This window comes from Elephas maximus, chromosome 6 (genome assembly GCF_024166365.1).
Source record: "Elephas maximus indicus isolate mEleMax1 chromosome 6, mEleMax1 primary haplotype, whole genome shotgun sequence".
NCBI classification, from domain to species: domain Eukaryota; kingdom Metazoa; phylum Chordata; class Mammalia; order Proboscidea; family Elephantidae; genus Elephas; species Elephas maximus.
The window spans coordinates 54,872,747-54,898,207 of NC_064824.1; the positions used below are offsets into that span (position 1 = coordinate 54,872,747).

The window sequence follows — 25,461 nt, forward strand, 5'->3', positions numbered from 1 at the left end:
AACATGATGGGACCAATAGATGTGTCTTGGGTGGCTGCTCCTAAGCTTTTAAGACCCCTGACGCTACTCACCATAGTGGGATGTAGAACATTTTCTTCTCTCTTTTTTTTTAATTGTGCTTTAGAAAAAAAAAAAATTTTTTTTTTAGATGAAGGCTTTTGGAGCAAATTAATTTCTCATTAAACAATTAATACACATATTGTTTTTTGACTTTGGTAGCCAACCCTATGACATGTTAATACTCTACCCTTCTCAACTTTGGGTTCCCCATTTCTATTTGTCCAGCTTTCCTGTCCCCTTCTGCCTTCTCATCCTTGTCCCTGGGCTGCTGTGCCCATTTAGTCTCATACACATGGTTGAGCTACATGTATTATTTTTTGTTTTACGGGCCTGTCTAATCTTTGGCTGAAGAGTGAAACTGAGGAGTGACCTCAGCACTGAGTTAAAAGGGTGTCCAGAGGCCATACTCTTGGGGTTTCTCCAGTCTCTGTCATACCAGTAAGTCTGGCCTTTTTTCGAGTTTGAATTTTGTTTTCCATTTTTCTACAACTCTGTCCAAGACTCTTTTGGATCCCTGTCAGAGAAGTCAGTGGTGGTAGTTGGGCACCATCTAGTTGTGCTGGACTCAGTCTGGTGGAGGCTGTGGTAGTTGTGTCCATTAGTCCTTTGGACTAATCTTTCCCTTGTATCTTTGGGTTTTTTCATTCTTCCTTGCTCCAGACGGGATGGGACCAGCGCAGTATCTTAGGTGGCCACTCACAAGCTTTTAAGACCCCTGATGCTACTTACCAAAGGATGTAAAACATTTTCTTTATAAACTATGTTACACCAATTGAGCTAGGTGTCCCCTGAGACCATGGTCCTCAGCCTTCAACCCAGTAATTCGATCCCTCAGGGAGTTTGGATATATCTATGAAGCGTCTATGACTTTGCCTTGGTCAAGTTGTGCTGACTTCCCCTATATTGTGTGTTGTCTTTCCCTTCACCAAAGTGAACACTTGTCTACTATTTAGTTATTGATTTCCTCTCCCCACCCCTCCCCCCCATAATCATCAAAGATTTTTTTTTTTTCTGTGTATAAAAGTTTTCTTGGGTTTTTATAATACTGGTCTTATACAGCATTTGTCCTTTTGTAATTGACTTATTTCACTCAGCATAATGCCCTCCAGATTCACTCATGTTGTGAGATGTTCCCTGGCTTCATTATTGTTCTTTATCATTGCGTAGTATTCCATTGTGTGTATGTACATAATTTGTTTATCCATTTTTCTGTTGATGGGCACTTAGGTTGTTTCCATCTTTTTGCTAATGTGAATAATGCTGCAGTGAACATGGGTGTGCATATGTCTATTCATCTGATGGCTCTTATTTCAGTTTTAGAGAATTTTTCCAGCCAAAAACAAACAAAAAAAAAGGAACCGTGAAACACATTTTCTTATTTAAAGAAACATAAGACAGTTTGCTTTCTGCCATGCTTATAATTTCCCAAGAATAAAATTAAATGTGAAATGAGCAAAGATAAACCCCTTACCTGTTGGCAGATGCAGTGTTATGTTGTTACAAAAATCTGTGAAGCAGCATTCAGTTTTGGTAACATTGTTGGAACTATGACAGAAGACTTGAGCATTTAATTCTGGGAGAGAGACACAGGACTTGATCACCTGTTCTTTTCCATTGGTTAGCATGACTGAAGCCCAACATGCTCCTTCTGTTTGGCAGGTAAAGTTTGAATGATCACACAAAAGACATACACACTTCAGTCCTGGAAAATGTAAGCAAAAAGCTTTAAAATGCAAAAAGAAACCCTGAAAATTTGTTTCATAGTAAAAAATAAGAACAAAGAAATTCAAGCTTAATGAAAACTGAGGAAAGGTTTAAATAAACAGCACTTGATAAGCACACCCTAACGCTGTGTTATTGCTCCCTCAGTCACACGTTCTGTTAAACAGGCTTCTCAGTTATTATTCACTATTTATTGTACTTTTGTAAAATTATTCAGTCTCTGCTATATTTTATAACATTTGTCTCATCCGGGCTCTAGATCCCTTCTGCTTATCTGCAAATCGGTTCATTTTAAAACCAATAGCTCCAACGAAATGCTGGGAAACAGTATCACAGCAACCAAGGGGAGCTGTCCAGCATGATCTGTAGAACATAAAGTGTGGTTGTGGCAGCTGTCTAACCACACAATTCAGTGAGTTCTGTTCATTTACTCTTTTTCACTTTAAATTTTTAATCAGATGTGCTAAACACAAAACTAACCACGGATATAATTGCTCCAGAAACAATCATTGTGATTCTTTACATTTATATCCTGTGATGTTATAACATCGTTCTTGTCATGGTAACTTTAAGGCATTGATAAACCATTATACTTTTCCCTTAAAACAAGAGTCAATTGAAAATAGGCCATGACCTTCACGCAATTTTCTTGAACGAACACATCTATTTCAAAAAGAAAAGCACAGCAATGACAGAGTTTAACATAGCTGCCCTCTTTGCTGTCGAGTCAGTTCTGACTCATAGCGACCCTACAGGACAAAGTAGAACTGCCCCATAGGGTTACCAAGGAGTGCCTGGTAGATTCAAACTGCTGACCTTTTGGTTACCAGCTATAGCTCTTAACCTCTATGCCACAAGGTTTTCCTTAACATAGCTACACAAATAAAATTTTTTAAAAATTAGACTTTGCTAAATAAATCTGTTCACACGTCTCCTCAACATTCCTCACTTACTGCCTCCCTCCCCTCCCCACACAAACACCGCACATTAACTCATGTGATGTTCCAAGCAGTGCGATACTTCTCAGCTTTTAGTGTGAAATACTTGTCAGGATAAAGAGTCCAGTGGCCATGAGCAATTTATTTCTATTTTATTTAAATATACTGTTTTTAGATAGTTCAATCCTAAATCAGCCTTTTGTACTATTACTTTACTGAACTTTTCATTAAATTGTAATTGGCCCCACAATTATCAATTACCTAAATGTCCAAAGTTTTACCATACAATAACTTCTATTAAAACTGAAATCTTTGAATTGCTACCACTCATATTTGAGGTGATTTTATAACTGTAAAATATTTTTATACATAAATGGCAATTTTTATGCTCAACTCAAATACAAATATAGGAGCAAAAACAGCAATACTCCTATGTAACTGGGTAAGAACAAATTGTATATTAGTGTAGAAAAGAAAGTATTCTTTTTTTTGATAAATCTTTCTTGGCTGGTAAAATACCATTCTTCTAAACATTTTTATTAATACAAGCTAAAAGAAATACAATGAGAAAATAAAATACGATTTTGTTATCAATATTGGACCAAACATAATAGCTCACTCCCCCTATTTATTCTAGTAGTGATCATCATAAATAAATGTACTCTTTGATCGATATGGAAACCCTGGCAGCGTCGTGGTTAAGTGCTACGGCTGCTAACCAAAAGGTCAGCAGTTCAAATCCACCAGGTGCTCCTTAGAAACTCTATGGGGCAGTTCTACTCTGTCTTATAGGGTCGCTATGAGTCGGAATCAACTCTACGGAAACAGGTTGGGTTTGGTTTTTGGTTGACCAATATTTATGTTATAGTAGGATCCTGTATTCTAGATTGTTTGGGATGCAGTTCTACTATGTCCTCTATGGTCGCTATGAGTCGGAATCGACTCGATGTCACTGGGTTAGATATACAAAATCTAGGTGATTTTGAAAATGGTGTTTAAGGCCATTTCTTTTCATGAAAGAGGGCACAGTGGGAATCCATTCACTCAGATGTCTTGACTCTATGAATATACAATTTCAGCACACGAGGTGTCCATATTTTGACAATTAAGAAACCTGCCCCACTGTGGCTATTCTTCACACTCATATTTTAAGGGGCTGATATTTGGAAGAAGAATGATTCTCCTGGCACATGATCTCAAACCATTTGTTACTAGACTCCTCACCAATGTCCCCTTGAATTTTCTATTCCCCAGAGAATCTTAGGCAGGAAATCAAGGTAACTAAGGAATTTGAATCCACTGAGCGGTAAGAACCTAAAGAACTCAACAATTAAACACATGTTAGTTTTATGCGCATTCATCGTAACGTATAATTCCCAATATAGCTGTACGAGTTAGTTTTCACTATTCCTATTTTAGAGACAAGGAAATGAGGCTCATAAGATCAAGTCACTTACTTAATGTAACAGTCTTTAGTCTACTCAACCAATGCTTTTCTACCCCACCAATGTTGTTGTTGTGAGTGGCCATTGTGTCGATTCCAACTCACGGTGACCCCATGTGTGCAGCATAGAACTGCTCCATATAGCTTTCAAGGCTGTGACCTTTCAGAAGCAGATTGCCATAACTGGGTGGGTTGTAACCACTAACCTTTCAATAGTAGTCAACTGCTTAACTGTTGGCACCACCCAGCGGCTCCACCAAAGCTGCCATTTAAAAAAAGGCAAGTGCCAAAGCTATCCTCCCGCCTCACCAATTTCTAGCAATTGTGAATAAAATATAATTCTAGTAGAGCAGAATGATATTCATAACTAATTAACAGTTACCAATTGAGATCATGGTCTGTATTTCCCTAATAACCTTTCAAAACACGGTTGATAATTTTTAACCAAATGCTATCTACCTGTTTTCTGAGACAGGTGTTCAAATGGAAGTCAGCATCTTGTGCCTGGCATTTAACATACACAATCTTACCTTTTAGCTTGTCTGAATTTTGTATTAAATGAAAGCCTCCAAGTACCTAACCTGATACTTTCTCTCTCTTAGAAGCCCTACTGGTATCTTGTAAAAATTATTACATAATAATAATAATAATTATCAAGAAGTAATGTGGTCACTCACAGAATATTTACCTGGCTACAAAAATTTCCTTCTGTTGAAAGTAAAAAGTATTAGTCAGAAGAAGAATATAGATTTAAGTAACACAGTTAAGGCATAGAAAAACACACCTTAGTTTAAATTTTACACTATGGTAAACACTGAAAAAAAAATGAGGATTTGTTAATGATAATGGCTTCAAACATCTGTTAAATGTTCCCATTTATTCTGGATCAATTGGCAGTACTATAGCACCAACAGAGAACAAACAGCAGACTAAAGAGGACCTAAGATGTATAACTAAGATATGACATATTTAGTCCCACATTTTTCATGTCTCACCAGTCTACTATATGGTCACATCTGGTATATGATTAAACTATTTATACCAACCATCTTCAACGAAAAATCCTTGTGCCACCAATTAAAACATAAGTTTCCATTAGTGATGAGACCTATGCTTTCATTTTTTTTTAAACTGATGCTATTTGAGTCAATTATACTAAGATAGTCCCTGACGTGATAAATCTGGTTGTTAGCAGACAGGAGTCCAGCCTTATGGTTCTTTATTTTATACTTCCCCATTACACTGTATTTGAGTCATATGGAAAGGGATAGCAAATAAAGTTGAAAGAGGCAATTATCCATAATAAGGAGGTCTGTTAGATTTTTTCCCCTATAACGAAGATTACACTTGTCTTGTGTCTCCTCCTACCCCTTTAAATACCCCCCTTTTCCCCCTCTTTGCCAATTAGTCTGTAAAAGCCAAGACATCTGTTACCCACGGGAAACCAAAGGATGTGCACATTCCTAATCAGCTAGAAAATAAGTTCTCACCCATATTTATGTGTGATAGCAAGCACATCATTCTACCAGAAATGTAAAAACCATCAGATTTACCAATTTTGCATTTATGTGCTATTCTTACTGAAGAGCCAAATATTTGCTTGGAAAATATTTTGTTTTGGATTGGATACTATTTTCAATAAGTTGGTCTCCCATTACCTAGGTTTCCTACATTTTGGGTCTAGATGTTCAAATATCTATTGCCAGAGCTCTCTGTCAATACCTAACACATACCCTTTCCTCTTTTTCAGACATTAGCTTACTCTATTCCATTTCTCTAACTTCAGAGCAGACTGTTACACAGAATTTTTTTTAATTCAGAAAAATTTCTCAGATTTGACCTGCCGAATGTGTCATATTTTCATCATTTGCAGCCTTCTGATTTAATAAAAGGAATAATTCGAGCTCATCAGTGAGCTGAATATGAAAAGTATGGCAACAGGAAGGAAGCCAGATCAACGAGCACTACAGTGGGTGAAAGAAAGCCAGACAGCGTCAAAGGAACTCAGGCAAATATCTCCCTTCCCTTTCTATTTCTTTTTAATTTTTTATTTTCCTCTAATGTGATCATTTCAACACATCCCCTTTCCCAATGATAAAGAAAAACAGAATAGAAGAAGAAAGTAACATTAATAGAAATGCAAATTTTTAGGCCAAATGAGCTTTCAAAAGAGATTCAGCTTGTAGAAATTCTATTTGTGAGGCTATGTCCAAGAGAATTCAGAACAAAAATATGTGAATACACCTAGCACAAAAGAAAATTGTTCCTTTGTGCAAAGTGGCAGATATGTTCCCTGTTCAAGAAGGCCTCACTCTTATACCAAAACCAAACCCACTGCCGTCGAGTCGGTTCTGACTCATAGCGACCCTATATAGCTGAGAAAAATTGGAACCAGCCTAGAAGAACAGATTCTATCCAGGAACCCATTTAAAAAAAAAAAAAATTTTTTTTTTTGTGAGGGAGGATGATTATCAGCTTAACATTTTTTGCTTATTGGCATAGTTATTAACTAAAAGGTCACTTTTCGAAAAAGGTTTTCTTCAGAAATACTATTAATAACATTAACCCCAAAGTTCTTTTAAAAATACCATTAGTAACACTGGAGCCCTGGTGGCACAGGGGTTAAGAGCTACAGCTGCTAAGCAAAAGGTTGACAGTTGGAATCCACCAGCCATTCCTTGGAAACCCTATGGGGCAATTCTACTCCGACCTATAGGGTCGCTGTGAGTTGGAATTGACTCAACAGCAACAGGTTTGGTTTTTTTGGATTAATAACATTAGCCCCCCAATGCTTTAACTTCCAGTTGCAAGGCTGAAATTTTATAAACAAAGAACCCAGCACATTTTGAATTATAGTGTCAACCATTTTGAATTTCCTCAGTGCAAAGGCAACACTGAATGAAGCCTGAATTTTGAGCCCACCTCTTCCACAAACCACCTAAAATTTTAGACAATTTTTTTAATCTCTCCATAAAAAAAAAAAAAAAAAACCCGTTGCCATCAATTTCAACTCATAGAGACCCTACAGGACAGAATAGAACTGCCCCATAGGGTTTCCAAGGAGCAGCCGGTAGATTCGAACTGCTGACCTTTGGGTTAGCAGACAAGCTCTTAATCACTTGGCCACCAGGGCTCCTAATCTCTCTGTATGAGCTTAATAATGAGGTCAGGAAATGGATTCGATTTCTAAAGATTCTTTCAGCTTTCTAGACCTCTGAGGTTATAAGCTCATGTCACAGTCCTCAACATGAGTAACTTTACGATTATCTTATCTGTGATAAATAAAAAGAAGGAGCTGGAGTTAGAAAAATCAGCATGCCCAGGATCAGTTTGCACCCCAAAATTTCCACTCTGGTATCTCGGTGGGTGAAAAGATCCAACAAATCTTTTCTAGTCAATATTAAAAGTTATTTATCTTGTCCTACATTTACCATATAAGAAAGTACTGTTCTGTCAAATACCAGCATAACGTTTTGGGAAAATCGAGGGAAAGTAACAGAAGCCTGAAAATTTTCCGAACCTCTCGGAATTATGCTGGACATCCAGAGTGTGGCTCAACCCCTCAATCACAGTGGACATATGATGGCACTCAGTGCAGATACAGGCACACAAGACAAAACACAACCCGGGAGATCTACATACTTTAGCAATTTGGTTAATCTACATTCTTCTAAGTAGAAATAAAAATCTTTCCCAAAAATGTTTTGAATGGCTGACCGAAAAAAAAAAAAAAGCAGAGTTTAAAACTGCTAGGATTGTTCATTTAGAGCCTCAAAATTATGAATAAATATAGAAAGGATATGTACATTGGCATAATGTCATATTGCTTTTAGTGCAATTAAATAACTTTTTAACTATGGAAAACTGTCAGTTTAACATGTTTTGCTTATCAGCACACTTATTCACTAAAAGGGTCACTTTTCAAAGCAGGCCTTTTCTAAAAATATTGTTAATAATATCAGCCCCAAAGTGCTCATAGTATGTTACAAATATAAATCAACCATAGAAGGATACAACCTGATCTAAAACGGTTGATGACAAGATTATTTATGTGGGCTCCCTTAAAATATCCCTATGAAAGGATGAAAATACAGCAGCATTGTGAGATGGGAGTCAGCTCTTCTCCTTCCTGCCTTAGGAAGTCAGAGCGTCTGTGGGCAGCAGTTTGGCACAGATGGCAGGTGTGTGGTAACTGTTTTCAGGTTCAGTGCAGTGTCTCCTAGTCTAAATCCTTGTTTCCTTAGGGATGTCACAGACCACCGGGAGTCCCTGCCCAAGTTTAGACTTTGACTATAGTCATGCAAGGGTCCCTGGGTGACACAAATGATTAAGTGTTCTGCTGCTAACCTAAAGACTGGAAGTTTGAATTCACCCAGAGGTAACTGAAAGAAAGGCCTGGCGATCTACTTCTGAAAAATCAGCCCTCGAAAACCCTATGGAGCACAGTTCTATTCTAACACACAAGGGCTCACCATGAGTTGGAGTCGACTCGATGGCAACTGATATGTAAGGAAGAAACAGACCCTATTTGGAGTCTCCAGTTTCAAAGCATAGTATTAAAGAGAGTTCCTAACCACAGGCTACCTTCCTTCTGCTGCCCTTCCATAGAATTCTTACTTAATTTGCAAAGTTATTTTCTGTAAACTGGCAGCTTAAATGATTTCTCAACAAACCATTCACTTAATCTTGAGATTTTTGAATTTATTGTCTCCTGCTTAGCAGAGTAGTGATGCTTAATGAATTCTTAGCACATTTAGAATAAAAACAAAATCTACAATAGTTATCATGCCCTAATAGGCCCTGTATGGTCTGGTCTGGGTCCTTCTACTTCTCTCATCTCATTAGTCACCGCTCCAGAAACACAGGTTTCCTTTCTGTAACTCTAATACAGGTTCTTTCCCCCCCGCAAGGTCTTTGCACTTGCTGTTCCTTTCGTCCGTAGTGCTCTTTGCCTTCCTTCTAATGCTTGTGGTCTCAGCTCAAATGTCACCTCCTCAGAAACCTCGTCACTGACTCCCCTTGCTAAAGGATTGGCTCCACTCTCCCTAGTACTCAACACAATCTGAAATTATCTTGTTTAGGATACGTCAGTTCCACTGGAATGAAAACTCCGTCTTGCTTTTATGGAGTTTTCCTTCCAGTGGGACTGACATACACTAAACAAGCCATTTTCAGTGTACCCTCAACACCTAGACTAGGGCTAGCACGTAAGTACCCAGTAAATATGCATTAAGTCAATAAATTGTAGAAAACTGCAAAGTACAGAAAAATGCAAAATTGCCACACACTCGCACAAAGATTGACAATCCTCTTAGCTATTGTCATTGTGGTATATTTTCTTCTAGTCCTTTTTTCTGTATGGATTTTCAGAGTTGGATTCCATCTGTGAAGACAATTTTAAGTGCTGCTTTTTGACTCTGTCAGCAGTGTATCATGAGCTTCATAATGCCTTCTTATATTCATTAATGGCACTGTGGACCTATCATTAATATACATGCATGGCACACGGTATGTCCTTACTTTCACGCATATGGGTTGTTTTCAACATTTACAGTTAAATAACGCTGCGTTGAATATCTTTGTAGGTTAATCTTTATCCAAATTTTGCTTCCTAGGCCTGAGTCCCAGAAGTGGAATTGCAACATCAAAGGTTTTGATAAACGTAAATACTTTTCCAGAAAAGTTGTATCCATTGACATTTCTACTGGTCCTGAATGAAAGTGCCCATTTCACAAAACACTTATCAGTATTAGATATTGTCACTAAAATCTTAATCTTATGATAAATGAAATTATATCTTATTTTAACGGGGTTGCACATTTTCTCAAATATGTCTTCTGGATTTCCTCTTCAGTAAATTTTCTGTCCATGCCTTTTGGCCTTTTACCTCTTGGATGAACCTTAATGTTTCTTTTCAATTTGAAAAAGCCCTTTATATAATAAAGATAAAAAACCATGTCATATTTTTCCATTTTCATATTTGTTTATTTTTCCTAATATGCCATTTTCAATGTTTTTGAAAAAATCATACTTATCCCTTGCCAAAAGGAAGTAATATGTAAATGATATAAAGAAGGAAGTAAAATAACTCAGCACTAGTCCTGTAACCCATAAACGACTACTGTTAACAGCCTCTCCAAGTATCTTTCTATGCAGTGTTACATATAGATATACATAGTCATGTTTTTATGAAAATTCTAATAATAAGAAAGATGGGAATTGTGTCTATCAATCTTTTACTTTGCAATTTCTTCCTTTTCTTTCAAGTTTAGAGAGTCCCCTCATGCATATATTTTCTAAATATTCAATATTTTTTCCAGTGTATGATTTGGTTGATTTTACACATGTAACTCTTAAATCCGTATGAAATTTGATTGTGGTGTGAGATAAAACACAAATTTCTTTGATAGGTGGTACTTGAATTACTTTATGGTCAGCTGCTGTTGTTGTTGTTAGATGCCCTCCAGTCCATTCCAACTCATAGCGACCCTATGCACAACAGAAGGAAACACTGCCCGGTCCTGCGCCATCCTTACAATCATTGTTATGCTTGAGCTCATTGTTGCAGCCGCTGTGTCAATCCACCTCATTGAGGGTCTTCCTCTTTTCCACTGACCCTGTACTCTGCCAAGCATGATGTCCTTCTCCAGGGACTGATCCCGCCTGACAACACGTCCAAAGTATGTAAGACGCAGTCTCGCCATCCTTGCTTCTAAGGAGCATTCTGGTTGCGCTTGTTCCAAGACAGATTTGTTCGTCAGTTGCTAGTATATTAAAAAAAAACTTTTTTTTTTTAATAAGTCGTTGTTTAAATAGTATTTACTATATGCCAACACTGTGGTAAGAGCTAAAGAAGGGAGACAGGGAGGAGAGAAAAGGAACCTAGTCAAGTGTGGTTAAAGAGAAGTGTACGGGGTATCTCGGGACATAATGTCTGCACACTTCAGGCAGACCCATGTAGGGTGGGGGCGGGGAAGGCTTCTTTGAGGGGAGTCTCGAGGAGCACACCTGTTCTCCACTATGCCTACTCCCCTCTTTTCCCGCCTTCCCAGTACCAGGCGCGCCCCACCCTCTCAGCAGTCCCCAGAGCACGTCCAGCCTCATCAGCTTGCCTGAGGAACCACCGCAGTCTACACCCAGCGGGCAGCAGGGATGAATCTCTTGTTCATGGCCTGAAGCATAGGGGCAGGAAACTGCCCCACTTTGTCAACGCCTTCTTCTCACAATTCATTCCCCGGATGGAACTCGATTCCGGGTCCCCAGGCCGCTCTTCACCCCAACCGGATTCCTGGTGTCTCCAGCTCAGCCCACGCAGTCCCCCAGACCCTGCCGCGGGCTGGAGTTGGGCAGCCTTGCAGAGTTTGGGGCTCGGAGTCCGTCCCCACTGGAGTGGTGGGAGCTGCCGCCTACTCTTCGCGGATCGGTTTGCGGGCTCTCCTGAGGCCACCTTTCCTGCTAGGCTTTCAGCCGGGTCTTGGCGTGAGTTCCGGATCCCGACAGCTCTGAGCTGGGCCTGGCCACCTGCCCTGGGGTAAGCTCAACCAGTGAGCAACTTACTCCCTGGGCTGATTCCCGGCGCTCCAGGACGCCATCTAGTGGCAGCAGAGAGGGAGAGGACACAGGCTATTTTTAAAGTGACCTCAACTCGGGTTAGTGTTGATCAAGCGTTTTTAAAACCCGTGTCTCCTTGAAATAAACAGAAAAACTTAAAGCCCTCAGTTTTCTGCTATTTGAAATTACACAATAAAATGCATAACTTGTCTAGAAGTAGCAATTCAGTGCCGTGGAGACTTAAATGTGCTTTCTCATTAGGAAAAGTGGCCTTCCACTAACCCCCTTGAATTATCACCGCTCGAATGGCTTTGAAAGCTTGCTAGACCAAAATTTACTAGATCTCCTGCTTGTACCAGTAGATTCGAGCTATCCAAATATTGTTAGTGAACTCTTTCCAAATTAGAAGAAAAGAAAGTTGGTAATTGAGCACTTAATACATATTACAATTGGCACATTCGTTTAGGTCTTATTGGTCATAGAGCTGTTATATACATGCTCATATAACACCTGATAGCCATGGTTCCCAAATTTAGGGATTTCAGAAATAATTTGGGAATTAACCCAACAGAGTTGCAACAAATGTTTGCATTTTTGCTTTTACCAAGGACACTGGGAAAAAAAAAAAAAAAGACCCTCTGTTGCATCATGTCCAAAAGGAAAGTAAATCATACCAACCAAGTAAGGAAGGGCATAATCTCAGAATTAAGGACTGACTTTACCAAGATCAAGGATATCTTTTGAAAGTTTCAAATACTGGAAAATACAATTTTATTTTATGGTGTTACATTTAATTATTTTTTCCTAATACAAATAGTTAATCTGGGAACTGTGTATAAAAAAGTGGAGCTTGAGTGTCCCACCTGTTCCTGTACTTTGTTTTGATCAAGACCAGTGTCTACAATGCACATAGAAATGTTGCCTAAAATAGAAGCAGCAATCTTCCATGGTGCTATTTTTACTTAATATAGCATATTCTGGAACATTGAAAAAAGCTAAGTAATAATACCCACCCATCCCAAGCTACAAAGAACGCTAGTAATGACAGGAAAGCAGTAAATGGCAGGTGTCTGGCTAACAAGGGACTTCCTTGCTTAGAGAAGGAGGTTGCTAGGTCTTCCTAGCTCAAGGTGCTCACACCAGGCAGGTGAAAATTCACCTTGCAATGGCCCCACCAGCACTGGGGCACCAATCTGAATGCTGTATTTGACCAGCCTGCACATTTAGGTTCATTTTATAGGATTCGAAGAATGGTATACATTTTTTCAGTTATTACAGACCTGTATTCAGTACGGAAAGCTGGCAGCGTAGTGGTTAAGCAGCATGGCTGCTAGGCAAAAAAAGGGCAGCAGTTTGAATCCACCAGGCACTTCTTGGAAACTCTGTGGGGCAGTTCTGCTCTGTTCTTTAGGGTCGCTGTGAGTAGGACTTGACTCGATGGCAGTGGGTTTTAGTTGGTATTCAATATGTTGCTCATCTAATCGGATTTACTTAACAATAAACTTTTTATCAGGAATACGCTGTACAATTTTAATATTGTTTCTGTGGAAAATGATAACTAGTTATAACAAATACCTAAAGGATACAATTTCCAGTAACATCTTGTGGTGATAAGCAGTGGAGGAATGAACCCATGCAAAAAAACTAACCCTGCAGGAGTCCCAATCCAGGCCAGTGTATTTGGGATCCAGATTAGGAGACTTAATTTCTAGGTTCCAGTCCTAGTTCTAAACCAAACTGGTTGCCTTCCAGTCGATTCCGGCTCATAGCGACCCTAAAGGACAGAGTAGAACTTCCCCCATAGGGTTTCCAAGGAGCACCTGGTGGATTCGAACTGCCAACCTTGTGGTTAGCAGCCATAGCTCTTAACCACTATGCTCCTTCCTTTAATATATATGTATTTTTTTTTTTAATGGTTTGAGTCTTAAATCAATATCCTGATCCCGTGGGAATTCTGGTGACTCCCCAAGACTTCCAAGGATTTCTAGAAGGATTTCTAGTCTCCTGAATATCTTGCGGAAACCCTGGTGGCAAAGTGGTTAACAGACACTGTTCAGAGCTATCCTGCGCTAAAGAAGGGAGACTTTACCTACATGCTTCTTGATCCTGATTCTGAGTTGCACCCTGTTCCTTAATAAACCACTTAACTATAATTATGGTCTGTGACTTCTGTGTGGCCATTGGCAACAGATTATCAAACCCAAAAGAGAAGTAGAGAGTTCCATGGGAGGGACAGCTGGTGTCAGAACTGACAAAAAAACTGGAGACAGGAGATATTTCTGACCTCCACTTCATAGGGATCAGCCTTGGGCTGATCTTGATTTGCATTATTCTTCCTGAAGTTAGGCTGGTTCTAGCACTGTTGCTACTATTGATACTACTACACCCACCATGTTACAAGCATAGAATCCCAGAACATATAGGGTACTATCCCAAAATACATATATTAACCTTTTATGTATTTCCTTCTAGTCTTTATTTCTATACATACATATATATGTATGTATAGAAATAAAGACTAGAAAGACATATATGTACATATATACATATACTATGAATCAAATCATATGATAGCAATGGGTTTGTATCTATATATGTGTGTATATATGTATAGAAATAAAGACTAGAAAGAAATACATCAAAATATTAACAGTGGTTGTCTCAAGTATAGAAATAGAGATGATTTTCACCTTTTTAAACACTTTTCTGTATTTCCCAAATTTTCTGCAGTGAACACATACTGATCAGAAACTAACAACAGCATTATGTTGTTCAAATCATTTCTGGGTCAGTCAAAGACTTTGATTCATAGAGAGTCATTGGCGATATCACAGTGATACATGCTGTCAGCTCTTTGCTTAGGCCTTAAAATAACACTGATGGTGAGTCTGGATAAACAACCACATACCCACTGCCATGTTACACCATAGCCGCAGCAACTCTATTTTCAACTCCTAACATTCGATCTGTGGTCTGAAAATAGACCAGCATATTTGAAATCAGCCTCTCCTTAAAAATTCAGATACAAGATCATGACAGAATGACTCTCTGTCTACACTAGAAACTTAACTGATCCTTTAACATATCAAAGCATTAACCTAGCCTAGGAGTCTTTCTATAACTTTTCCTCTCACCTTTCAATTTGTCTTGGAAAAAGGGTCAGAACAGGCATAGTGGCTTTTCCTGGCTTTATAGAAGACAATCAAGAAAATGCTGACAGTCCACTATGTGCATGGCACTGTATTGAAAAAGGGGTACCCCTAATCTGACTCAGCAAAATGAGGTTTGTTAAATGATGCATTAAAGAGACTGCAGATGTAAGCAAAGTTTTCTAAGTAAGCTGAATGCTATAGTAAACCAAGAAAAAGAGCCCAAGCATCCCCATTCGCACTGCCTGGCAAGTGATATATGACCTTTCAAGTTGACCCAGATGCTTTCACCTAAAAATGCACGTGAGCAATGCTGCATTTACAATGGCCTTTACCTCTGTATAGATACTGTCCCTGAGGTGCAATTTCCTTTGCTAAGAGAAGAAATTGCTACTCCATATTAAGGAATTAAACATTGCCTAGTTTATCCTAATTTTGTTTCATTTCTATATACTTTGTTCCATTTTAAAGAATGAAAAGAATACATACAAAAAAAGTTAATACGTGCAGAAATCCCTTACTTATGAAGAAGTTATATAACAAATGTAAATTACTTGTGTTTTTTAAAATATTTTATTTGTTTAATCAATGATATAAATGGCATGAATGTTAAAATATATATATATATATAGTACAGGAAGAATTTAAATTCCATCTAGTGGCCCACTCCTCCCGGTCTCATTTCCCAGAGTTACCCACTTTTAACTATTTTTGTTGTTGCTTTTTAGAATATCTTAGGATAGTGACTCTAAATAATATAGTGAGCTCTTTATTAACCAACTTGAGACATCATCTACTGACTTCCTGATTTATATAAGAGTTTTAAGTTCACACACCTGCCCTCCAATGTTGGGAGGAGAGATGAGGTTTACTGAGATGTAATTTACGTATAGTAAAATTTATCCTTTTTAGTGTACAGTTTTATGATTGTGACAATAGATTATAGTTATTCAATCACCACAAAATAAAGACATAAAAAAGTTCAATCACCTCCCCTGGAAATTTCCTCATATTCTTTTTTTAGGTAATCCCTCCCACCAACCCAGCCCCTGGCAAACACTGATCTGTTTTTCTGTTCTCATACTTTTCCCTTTGCCACAATATCAATTGAATGTAGCTTCCTTAGTCTGGCTTCTTTAACATGGCTTAAGGCATATGAAATTTATTTGCGTTGTGGCATGCATCAGAAGTTTGTTAAATGAATGTACCAGAGTTTTTTTTATCCGTTTACCAGTTAAAGGACGCTTAGGTTTTTCCAGTTTTTACTAATAAGGAATAAATCTGTAATAAGCATTCACATACAGGTTTTTGTGTAGAATAAGTTTCATTTCTCTTCAGTAAATATCTAGGAGTGGGATCGCTATGTTGTTTGTAAAGTGTATGCTTAACTTTATGTGAAATTGTCAAAGTATTTTCCAAAGTAGCTGTGCCATTTTGTATTCCCACCAGTAACGTACAAGAGTTCCAGTTACTTAGCATTCTTACCAGCACATGGTATTGCCAGCTTTGTTTTCTGTTTGTGTTTTAGCCTTTCAAATAGGTGTGGTGTGGCATCTCATTATGGTTTTAATTAGCATTTCCTTTATGACTAATGAAATTGGTATTTCACTTATTTCTACCCATACATCTATTTTATATCACTTCAGATCTTTTGCCCAGTTTTTATTAGGTTGTTCATTTTCTTATTATTGAGTTCTGAGATGTAAACATCAGGCGTAAACTCAGATCTACATAAAGCCATGAAGAGCATTAGAAATTATAAGAGGTGCATAAATACAAAACAATACATATTCCTTTTAAAAAATAAATATTTAAAGCAAAAATAATAACTGTATTTTGAGATTTACAAAATATTTAGAAGTAAAGCATATGATAATAATAACACAAAAAGACAAGAAAGGAGAAAGAAAAGTATAAAAACAAAAACCCAGTGCCGTTGAGTCGATTCCAACTCATAGTGACCCCACGGGACAAAGTAGAACTGCTCCATTGATAGTAAAGTTCTTACATTATAAGAAAAATGATATATTATTTTAAGACAAACTGATAATTTTAAAAGTGCATATCGTAAGCTTTAAGACAATCAAAAAATAAAACAAAGCATCCTCAAAAAATTAAAAATAGAATAACCCAGCAATTCCACTCCTAGGTATATACCAAAAAAATCGAAAGCAGAGAGTAGAAAAGACTTGTATACCAGTGTTTCTTGTGATACTATTCAGTGGCTGAAAGGTAGAAACAACCTAAATGCCTACCAACAGATGAATGGATAAACAAAATGTGGTATGAACATACAGTGGAATACTATTCAACCAGTAGGAGAAAGAAGTCTTGATACATGTTACAATATGAATGGAGCTTGAAGACATTATGCTGAGTGAAATAAGTCAATCACTAAAGGGCAAATATTGTATGACCTCACTTATATAAAAAGACAAGAAAAGGAAGATGTATAGAGGCCAAAGTTTATCAGTGGTTATCAGGGAGGGGGGAAGAAGGGTTAACAGTGATGGAACAATAGCAACAATTAAGGGAAGGGTTGCACAGCCCATTATTGCAATTGCTGTCAATAAGTTGTAAATAATAGTAAAATAACTGTTGCCCTAGAGTCGATTTCAACTGATAGTGACCCTATATGACAGAGTAGAACTGCCCCATAAGGTTTCCAAAGAGTGACTAGTGGATTCGAACTGCTGACCTTTAGGTTAGCAGCCAAGCTCTTAACTATTGTGCCACCAGGGCTCCCAATAAGTTGCATACCTATAAAGAGTTCAGTTGGCAATAGTTGTGTGATAGATATGCTTACAACAACAACATAAAAAAAGAGTACCTGCTGAGGCCACTTATGTACAACCAAAAACCTCACAGGATTTGGTTCCTTGGTTTGGAGCTTTAGGATTTTGATTTCATGGGACATTCCAGTTAATTGTCCTAATAACGTGTTTACTGCTTCTGTTCTACCTCCTAGTTTGTTGCGTAGTGCCTGGGACCTTAAAAGCTTGCAAGCAGCCATCCAAGTCACAACAATAGGTCTCTATTCACCTGGAGCAACAGAGGAAGAAGGTGAGTCACAAATGGGAGGAGGATATGGAATGTGTGGCTAATTGCCTCCATGAACAACTCCCTCCTTTCCATGAGACCAGAAGAACTGGATGGTGCCTGGCTATCATTACTGAATATTTTGATCAAAGATTCTATAGAAGAACCCTAATCAAAAGGAAAAAAAATGCAGAACAGAATTTCAAATTCTCGTGGACTCCAGACTTTCTGTAGCCATGAAGGCTGATGAACCCCTGAAACAATTGCCTGAGATACTCTTTAAATCTTAAACCAAAAATATCCCTTAAAATCTTTTAGAACCACATAGTTTAGCTTAACTAGTAAAAAATGTCTACCTTCAACATTGTGCTCTTTCAAGATGTCTATGTAGGGTCAAATTGACAACAGCAACTCAAAAGTTTAGATAAGAAACTTAACAGACAGTGAGTTTATGTTAATGGGAAGGAACAACTCAGAAAAGCAGGGTAAAAATGGTTGTACAACTCAAAGAATGTAATTAATATCACTGAATTGTATACATAGAAACTATTGAATTGGTGTATGTTTTGCTGTGAATACTCTCAACAGCAAAAAAAAAAAAATTTTTAAAGAAATAAAAAATAAATTTCAAAAGCAATGTAGCTTATATCCTAGTAGTGGAAATAATGCAGGATGCTAACGTTTAGTCAATTAAGGTAAATGAAGGCAAGAAAAGAGGACAAAATGAAAAGAGAGATGAAAAAAATGCAAAAGGATAGTTTTAAACACAATCTTATTGATAACTACATTAAATGTAAATGGCTTAAACTGAAAATAAATATGTAAGACTGTATAAAGGCAAGTATGTAAGACAGCATAAGAAAGCAAGACTCAGTCATATGCTGTTTATAACAAAAAATTAAATATAAAGACACGTATTGGTTAAGAATAAGAGGATGTAAAAATCTATATGCAAACATTCAGCACAAGAAAGCTGGAGTAGCTATTTTTATAGCAAGCAAAGTAGGTATTCAAATGTTAAGCAGAAGAAAGCTGGCATGGCTATATTAATATTGACAGAGTAGACTTCAAGACAATGAACATTACCAGAGATAAAAGAGAGACATCTTATAATAACAAATATTACCAAGGATAAACAGGGAGGCTTCCTAATAGTAAAGAGATAAATTCATCAAGAAAACATAAAACCCTAAATACGTATATACCCAATAACAAAATTTTCAGATACGTGAAGCAAAATTTGGGGGAAAAAAAAAAACAGAAAGGGAAAATAGACAAATTCACAAGTAAGTTGAAGATTTTAACAATCCTTTCTCTGCCACTGATAAAACAAGAACACAGAAAATCAATAAAGATAAAAAAAAATTGAACACTGACAAGCAAAATGACTGACCGACATTTATTGAACACCCCGCCAAACAACAGAATACACGTTATTTTCAACAATGCATGTTGAGTTATCAAACAATATCAGTGTATTAAAAAAAAAATTGAAATCATACAGATTATGTTCTTTCACCCTCAGTGGATTTAAATTAGAATTCAATAACAAAAAACAACCTGGAAATTCCCTCAAATATTTGAAAATCAAACAAGAGACATCCAAATAACCCATAACCAAAACCAAAAAAATCAAACCAGTTTCCATGGAGTCGATTCTGAGTCATAGTGACCCTACAGGACAGAGTAGAACTGCCCCATAGGGTTTCCAAGGAGGGGCTGGTGGATTCAAACTGCCAACCTTTCAGTTAGCAGCCGAGCTCTTAACCACGGTGGCACCAGGGCCCTAAATAATCCATAGGTCACAAAAAAAAAAAGGTCACAAAGCAAACTGGAAACTGTTTGGAAATCAATGAAAATGTAAACACAAGATATCACAATTTATGGTTAGAGATGAGTCAGTGCCTAAAGGAAACTTTAGAGCTTTAAATGCTTATATTACAAAAGAAGAAAGTTTTTAATTAATGACTTAAGAAAGGGTCAGCAAACTACAGCCTGTGGGTTGGTCAGATGTTTTTTCAAATAAAGTTTTATTGAAAACAACTACACCTACTTGTTTATGTATTGTCTATGGTTGCTTTCACACTACAACGACAAAGGTAAGTAGTTGGGACAGAGACTGTATGGCCAGGAAGCTTAACATATACACTATCTGGCCCTTTAAGAAAAAGTTGCTAACTCTTGACCTAAGGTACCACTGTAAAAGCAATCGATAAAACTGATAAAACTCCAGCTACACTGATCAAAATAGAAAGCAGAAGATTCAAATTCCCAATGTCAGGAATATAACCTGGAACAGCAATACAACCCCTACAGATATTAAAAGTGTAATAAGGGAGTTTTATGAAAAAACCTTATGACAATAAACTAGACAATTTAGATGAAAAGGACAGATTAAAATAAATAAATTACCAAAACTGACTCAAGAAAAAATGTAAACTGAATAATCCTATCATTATTAAAGAGATTGAATTTACAATTAAAACTTTCCCTCAAAGAATACTCGAGACCCAGATGGTTTCATAATAAATTTTACCACACACTTAAGAAAAAATACCAAAGCCTACACAAACTCATTCAGAAAATAAAGGAAGAAATATTTCTCAGTGTATTTTATAAGGCTAGCATACCCTGATACCAAAATCAGATAATGATGTCACAAGAAAGGAAAACTACATTCCAATATTACAAGTTCTTAACTAAATATTATCAAATCTAATCCAAAACATGCAAAATGGATAATACAGCATAACCAGTGGGGTTCAATCTAAGAATGCAAAGTTGGTTTAACATTCAAAAATCAATCTGTGTACCATCTCACCCAGCATTCCCGGTACGAATCAATAAAACATGAAATAACAAATGTTGGAGAGGCTGCAGGGAGATCGGAACTCTAATGCACTGCTGGTGGGAATGCAAAATGACACAACCATTTTGGACAATGATATGGCGCTTCCTTAGAAAGCTAGAGATAGAAATACCATATGATCCAGCAATCCCACTGCTAGGAATATATCTTAGAGACATAAGAGTCATCACATGAATAGACATATGCACGTGTTCATTGCAGCATTGTTCACAATAGCAAAAAGATGGGAACAACCTAGATGCCCATCAACAGATGAATGGATGAACAAACTGTGGTACATACATAGAGTGGAGCATTATGCAATGATGAAGAACAATGATGAATCTGTGAAACATTTCATAACATGGATGATACTGGAGGGCATTATGCTGAGTGAAATAAACCAATCACAAAAGGACAAATATTGTATGAAACCACTACCGTAAAAACTTATGAAAAGGTTTTACGTACAAAAAGAAACAATCTTTGATGGTTATGAGGGAGAGGAAGGGTGGAGATGGAAAAAGACTTAATAGACCATAGATAATTGGAAACTTTGGTGAAGGGTAAGACAGTATACAATACTGAGGAAGCCAGCACAACCTGTACAAGGCAAGGTCATGGTAACTCCATAGACACATCCAAACTCCCAAAGGGACTGAATTGCTGGGCTGAGGGCTGTGGGGACCATGATCTTGGGGAACATCTAGCTCAGCTGGCATATAAAGAATATGTCCTACATTCTACTTTGGTGAGTGGTGTCTGGGGTCTTAAAAGACTGTGAGCAGCCATCTAGGATACTCCACTGGTCTCACCCCTTCGGGAGCAAGGAAAAATAGAGAAAACCAAAGATTCAAGGGAAAGATTAGTCCAAAGGACTAATGGACCACATCTACCACAGCCTTCACCAGACTGAGTCCAGTGAAACTAAATGGTGCCCGGCTACCACTGACTGCTCTGACAGGGATCAAACAGAGAGTCCCCAACAGCTGGAAAAGAATGTAGAACAAAATTCTAACTCAAAAAGGAAACCCAGACTTGTTGGCCTGAAAGAGACTGGAGAAACTCTGAGAATATGGCTCCCAGACATCCTTTCAACTCAGTAATGAGGCCACTCCTGAGGTTCACCCTTCAGCCAATGATTGAACAGACCCATGGAACAAAACAAGACTAAAGAGGGGCACCAGCCCTGGGGCAGGGAAGGGAACAGGAAAGCTGGTAATAGGGAACCCAGGTTGAGAAGGGAGAGTGTTGACATGCCATGGGGTTGCTGAACAATGTGTGTACTAACTGTTCGATGAGAAACTAGCTTGTTCTGTAAACCTTCATCTAAAGTACAATTTAAAAAAAAATCAATCTGTATAATTCATCATATTAACAAAAATAATGAAAATGGATGTATCAAAATAGATTCAGAGACAGCATCTGGGACAAAATTTCAACATCACTTTGTGACAAAAACTCTCAGCAAACTAGAAATAGAACTTCCTCAATCTACTAAAAGGTATCTATGAAAAATCTACAGCTAAGAACATTTCTATTGAAATGTACTAGAGGTCTTAGCCAGTACAATAAGACAATTAAAAAAAAAAAAAAAAAGGACAAAGACTGGAATGAAAGAGGTAAAGCTATCTTATTTACAGATGACATGGTTATATATGGTAGAAAACCCAATAGAATCTACAAAAAATAATGGATCTAATAAGTGAACTTATTAAGGTTACAAGATAAAAGGTCAAGTTACAAAAATTAATTTAATGTTATTGTACTAAAAAAATAGTGAAATTGAGAAAACAATACTATTTATAATAGCATTTTAAAAAATGAGATGCCTAGGAATAAATTTAAGGAAGTATATGTAAGACCTCTAAAATCAAAATTACAAAATATTGCTAAAGAAAAAGAACACCTAAATAGAGATATGTATCATATTCAGGAATTGTAAGACTCAACATCGTTAAGATATCAGTTATACCCAAATTGATTTATAGATTCAGTGAAATCAGAACAAAATACCAGCAGATTATTTTGAAAATGTATAAGGTAATTCTAAAATTTATATGAAAATGAAAAGGATTTAAATAGTCAAGAAAATTCTAAAGAAGGCAAGTTGGAAAACTTATACTACCAGTTACAAAACTTCCTATAAGACACAGTAATTAAGAGAGAATAATATTAACATAAAAATTAAAAAATGGATCAATGGAACAGAACAGATCATCTGGAAGTAGAGGTCACTTAATTTACCCTAAAGGCTTCAATGCAATTCAGTGGGGTAAGGGTGCTCTTTTCAATAAATGATTTTGTACTAACTGAATATCCATATTGGGAGGTGGGGACCCTGATGCCAATATTATACCATATTAAAAAATTAATTTTTGGTTATCATAGACCTAAATACGAAAAGCAAAACAATCAGATTTCAACAGAAAAAAAAAAAGGTATCTTTATAACCTTATGGAAAGACACAAAACACTAAAATTAAATATAAATTAGACCATCAAATTTTAATATTTTGATTTATAAAATAACACAAGAAAGTAAAAAAGCAAGGCACAGACTTTGAATATATTCACTGTTTTACATAATCCTTTATCATATATATAATATATATAATCACATATATACATTGTCATATATATATAATAAAGGATTTGTATAAAGATTATACAGTAACTCCTTTAATACTCTAATAAAAATTCTAACAACCCAATAAAAAAGGAGGAAGACCTGAATATTTCACATAGGAGAATATTCTAATGGGCCAATAGGCATAAAGAAAATTACTGAACAGCACTCTTCCTCGTTGTTGTAATGGTTAGGTGCCGTCAAGTTGATTCCAACTGGCAGTGGCCCCATGTGACAGAGTAGAACTTCACCATAGGGCCTTCTAGGCTGTAAACTTTATGGGAGTAGATTAGCAGGTCTTTGTCCCAGGGAGCCGCTAGGTGGATTCAAACCTTATTCCTCATTAAGAAAATACAAAACTAAAACCACAATGGGATAACATAACACACCCATGGGTGTAGCTAAAATTAAAAAAAAAAAAAATTGACAATAGCAAATGTTGACAAGGATATCATGCAACAGAAAACTCCATACATTGCTAGTGGGCATGTCAACTGGCAATACCATTTTAGAAAAATTAATCTTTAATTTCTACTTAAGCTAAGCATACACATACTGTGACCCAGCAATTCAACCCCTAAATATATATCCAAGAGTGCTTATGTCCACAAAAATATATGTACCAATATTCAGTGAAGCTTTATTCATAACAGCTCAAAGCTAGAAGTAATCCAAATGGCCATCAAAAGAATAAATAAACTATGCTATACTCATACAATGAAATAATAATAATCTTTTTTAAAAAATACTGGTGTACATCACTGAATGAAAGGATAGAGACCCAAAAGAGTACATAATATAATAAAAACAATAGGCTTGGCTGCTAACCGGAAGGCTGAAAGATCAAGTCCATCCAGAGATGCCTCAGAAGAAAGGCATGGCAATTTACTTCCCAAAAATCAGCCACCGGAAGCCCTGTGGAACCCAATTCTGCTCTAACACTCATGGGGTCTCTATGAGTTGGAGCTGACTTGATGGTAAGTGGGTTATTTCTATGATATTTAAGAATGGGGAAAGCTAATCAATAATGATAGAAGTCAGAGTAATGGGTTCCATGTGAGGACAAGGGGTGATGGTATAGACTGAAAGGGGACATGAGGTACCTTATGGGGTGCTGATATAAGTGGAAGCGACAAGGTTGTATACATGCTTTTGAAAAACTGAATCTAGAATAGGTAAACGTATAGAGACCAAAGTTTACGGGGGCGAGAGGGACGAGGAAAGACAGACCCATTGCTTAGGGGGCACTGTGCTTCTGTTAAGGGTGATGGAAAATTTGGAAATGGATAGTGATGATGGTTACACAACATGGTAGACATAATTAATGTCACTAAACTGTACATGGTAACCCTGGTGGCATAGTGGTTAAGAGCTATGGCTGCTTACCAAAAAAGTCAGCGGTTTGAATCCACCAGGTGCTCCTTGGAAACTCTATGGGGCAGTTCTACTCTGTCCTGTAGGGTCGCTATGAGTCGGAATCGACTCGATGGCAATGAGTTTGGTGGGCTGAAACTGCGTATGTAAAAAATGCTGAAATGGCAAATGTTTTGTTATATATGCTTTGCACAATAAAAAAATGAGCAAAACACTCAAATTGGTTCACTTTTCACACTTACCATGTATGTTATATCTCAAATTAAAAAAAGAGTAAGAGAAAGAAAATTAATTGAGAAAAACAAAACGGAGGAAGAATATAGGAAAGCAGGAAGAGGCAAAAGTAAGATTATTATGCACAGTTCATATCAGGATATACTCTTGCTAAAGACAGATTCTAATTTTGACTTGGTGCGTTCTAGTAGACATTGTATGAAAGAAACATGGCAGCTAAAAGAGTCAGAGTCTTTAAGGCTCAGAACCAAAACCAAACCCAAGCAATCGAGTCAATTCTGACTCATAGTGACCCTATATGACAGAGTAGAACTGCCCCATAGGGTTTCCAAGGAGCGGCTGGTGGATTCAAACCACCGACCTCTTAGTTAGTAGCCATAGCTCTTAACCACTGCACCACCAGGGCTCCTGCAATTATTACTGATACTAAAACCAGAGAGAAATTTTTCCTTTGGGTCCTTACAAACGAACAGT

At 37.2% G+C, this 25,461-nt stretch overlaps 1 protein-coding gene across 4 annotated transcripts in view; it reads right to left on the reverse strand.

The window, feature by feature from the left end:
- ACVR1C (activin A receptor type 1C) overlaps positions 1 to 25,461 on the reverse strand; it is a 111,432-nt gene that overhangs the window by 71,615 nt on the left and 14,356 nt on the right. For 2 of the 4 annotated variants that reach the window (XM_049887276.1, XM_049887278.1), the window contains exon 2: positions 1,532 to 1,762. The exons of 1 other annotated variant lie outside the window; for it this stretch is intronic. In XM_049887276.1, the coding sequence (XP_049743233.1) occupies positions 1,532 to 1,762 (231 nt within the window). Of the gene's footprint in view, positions 1 to 1,531; positions 1,784 to 25,461 lie in introns of all 4 variants that reach the window. One more of the 4 variants, XM_049887277.1, reaches the window with a different exon arrangement.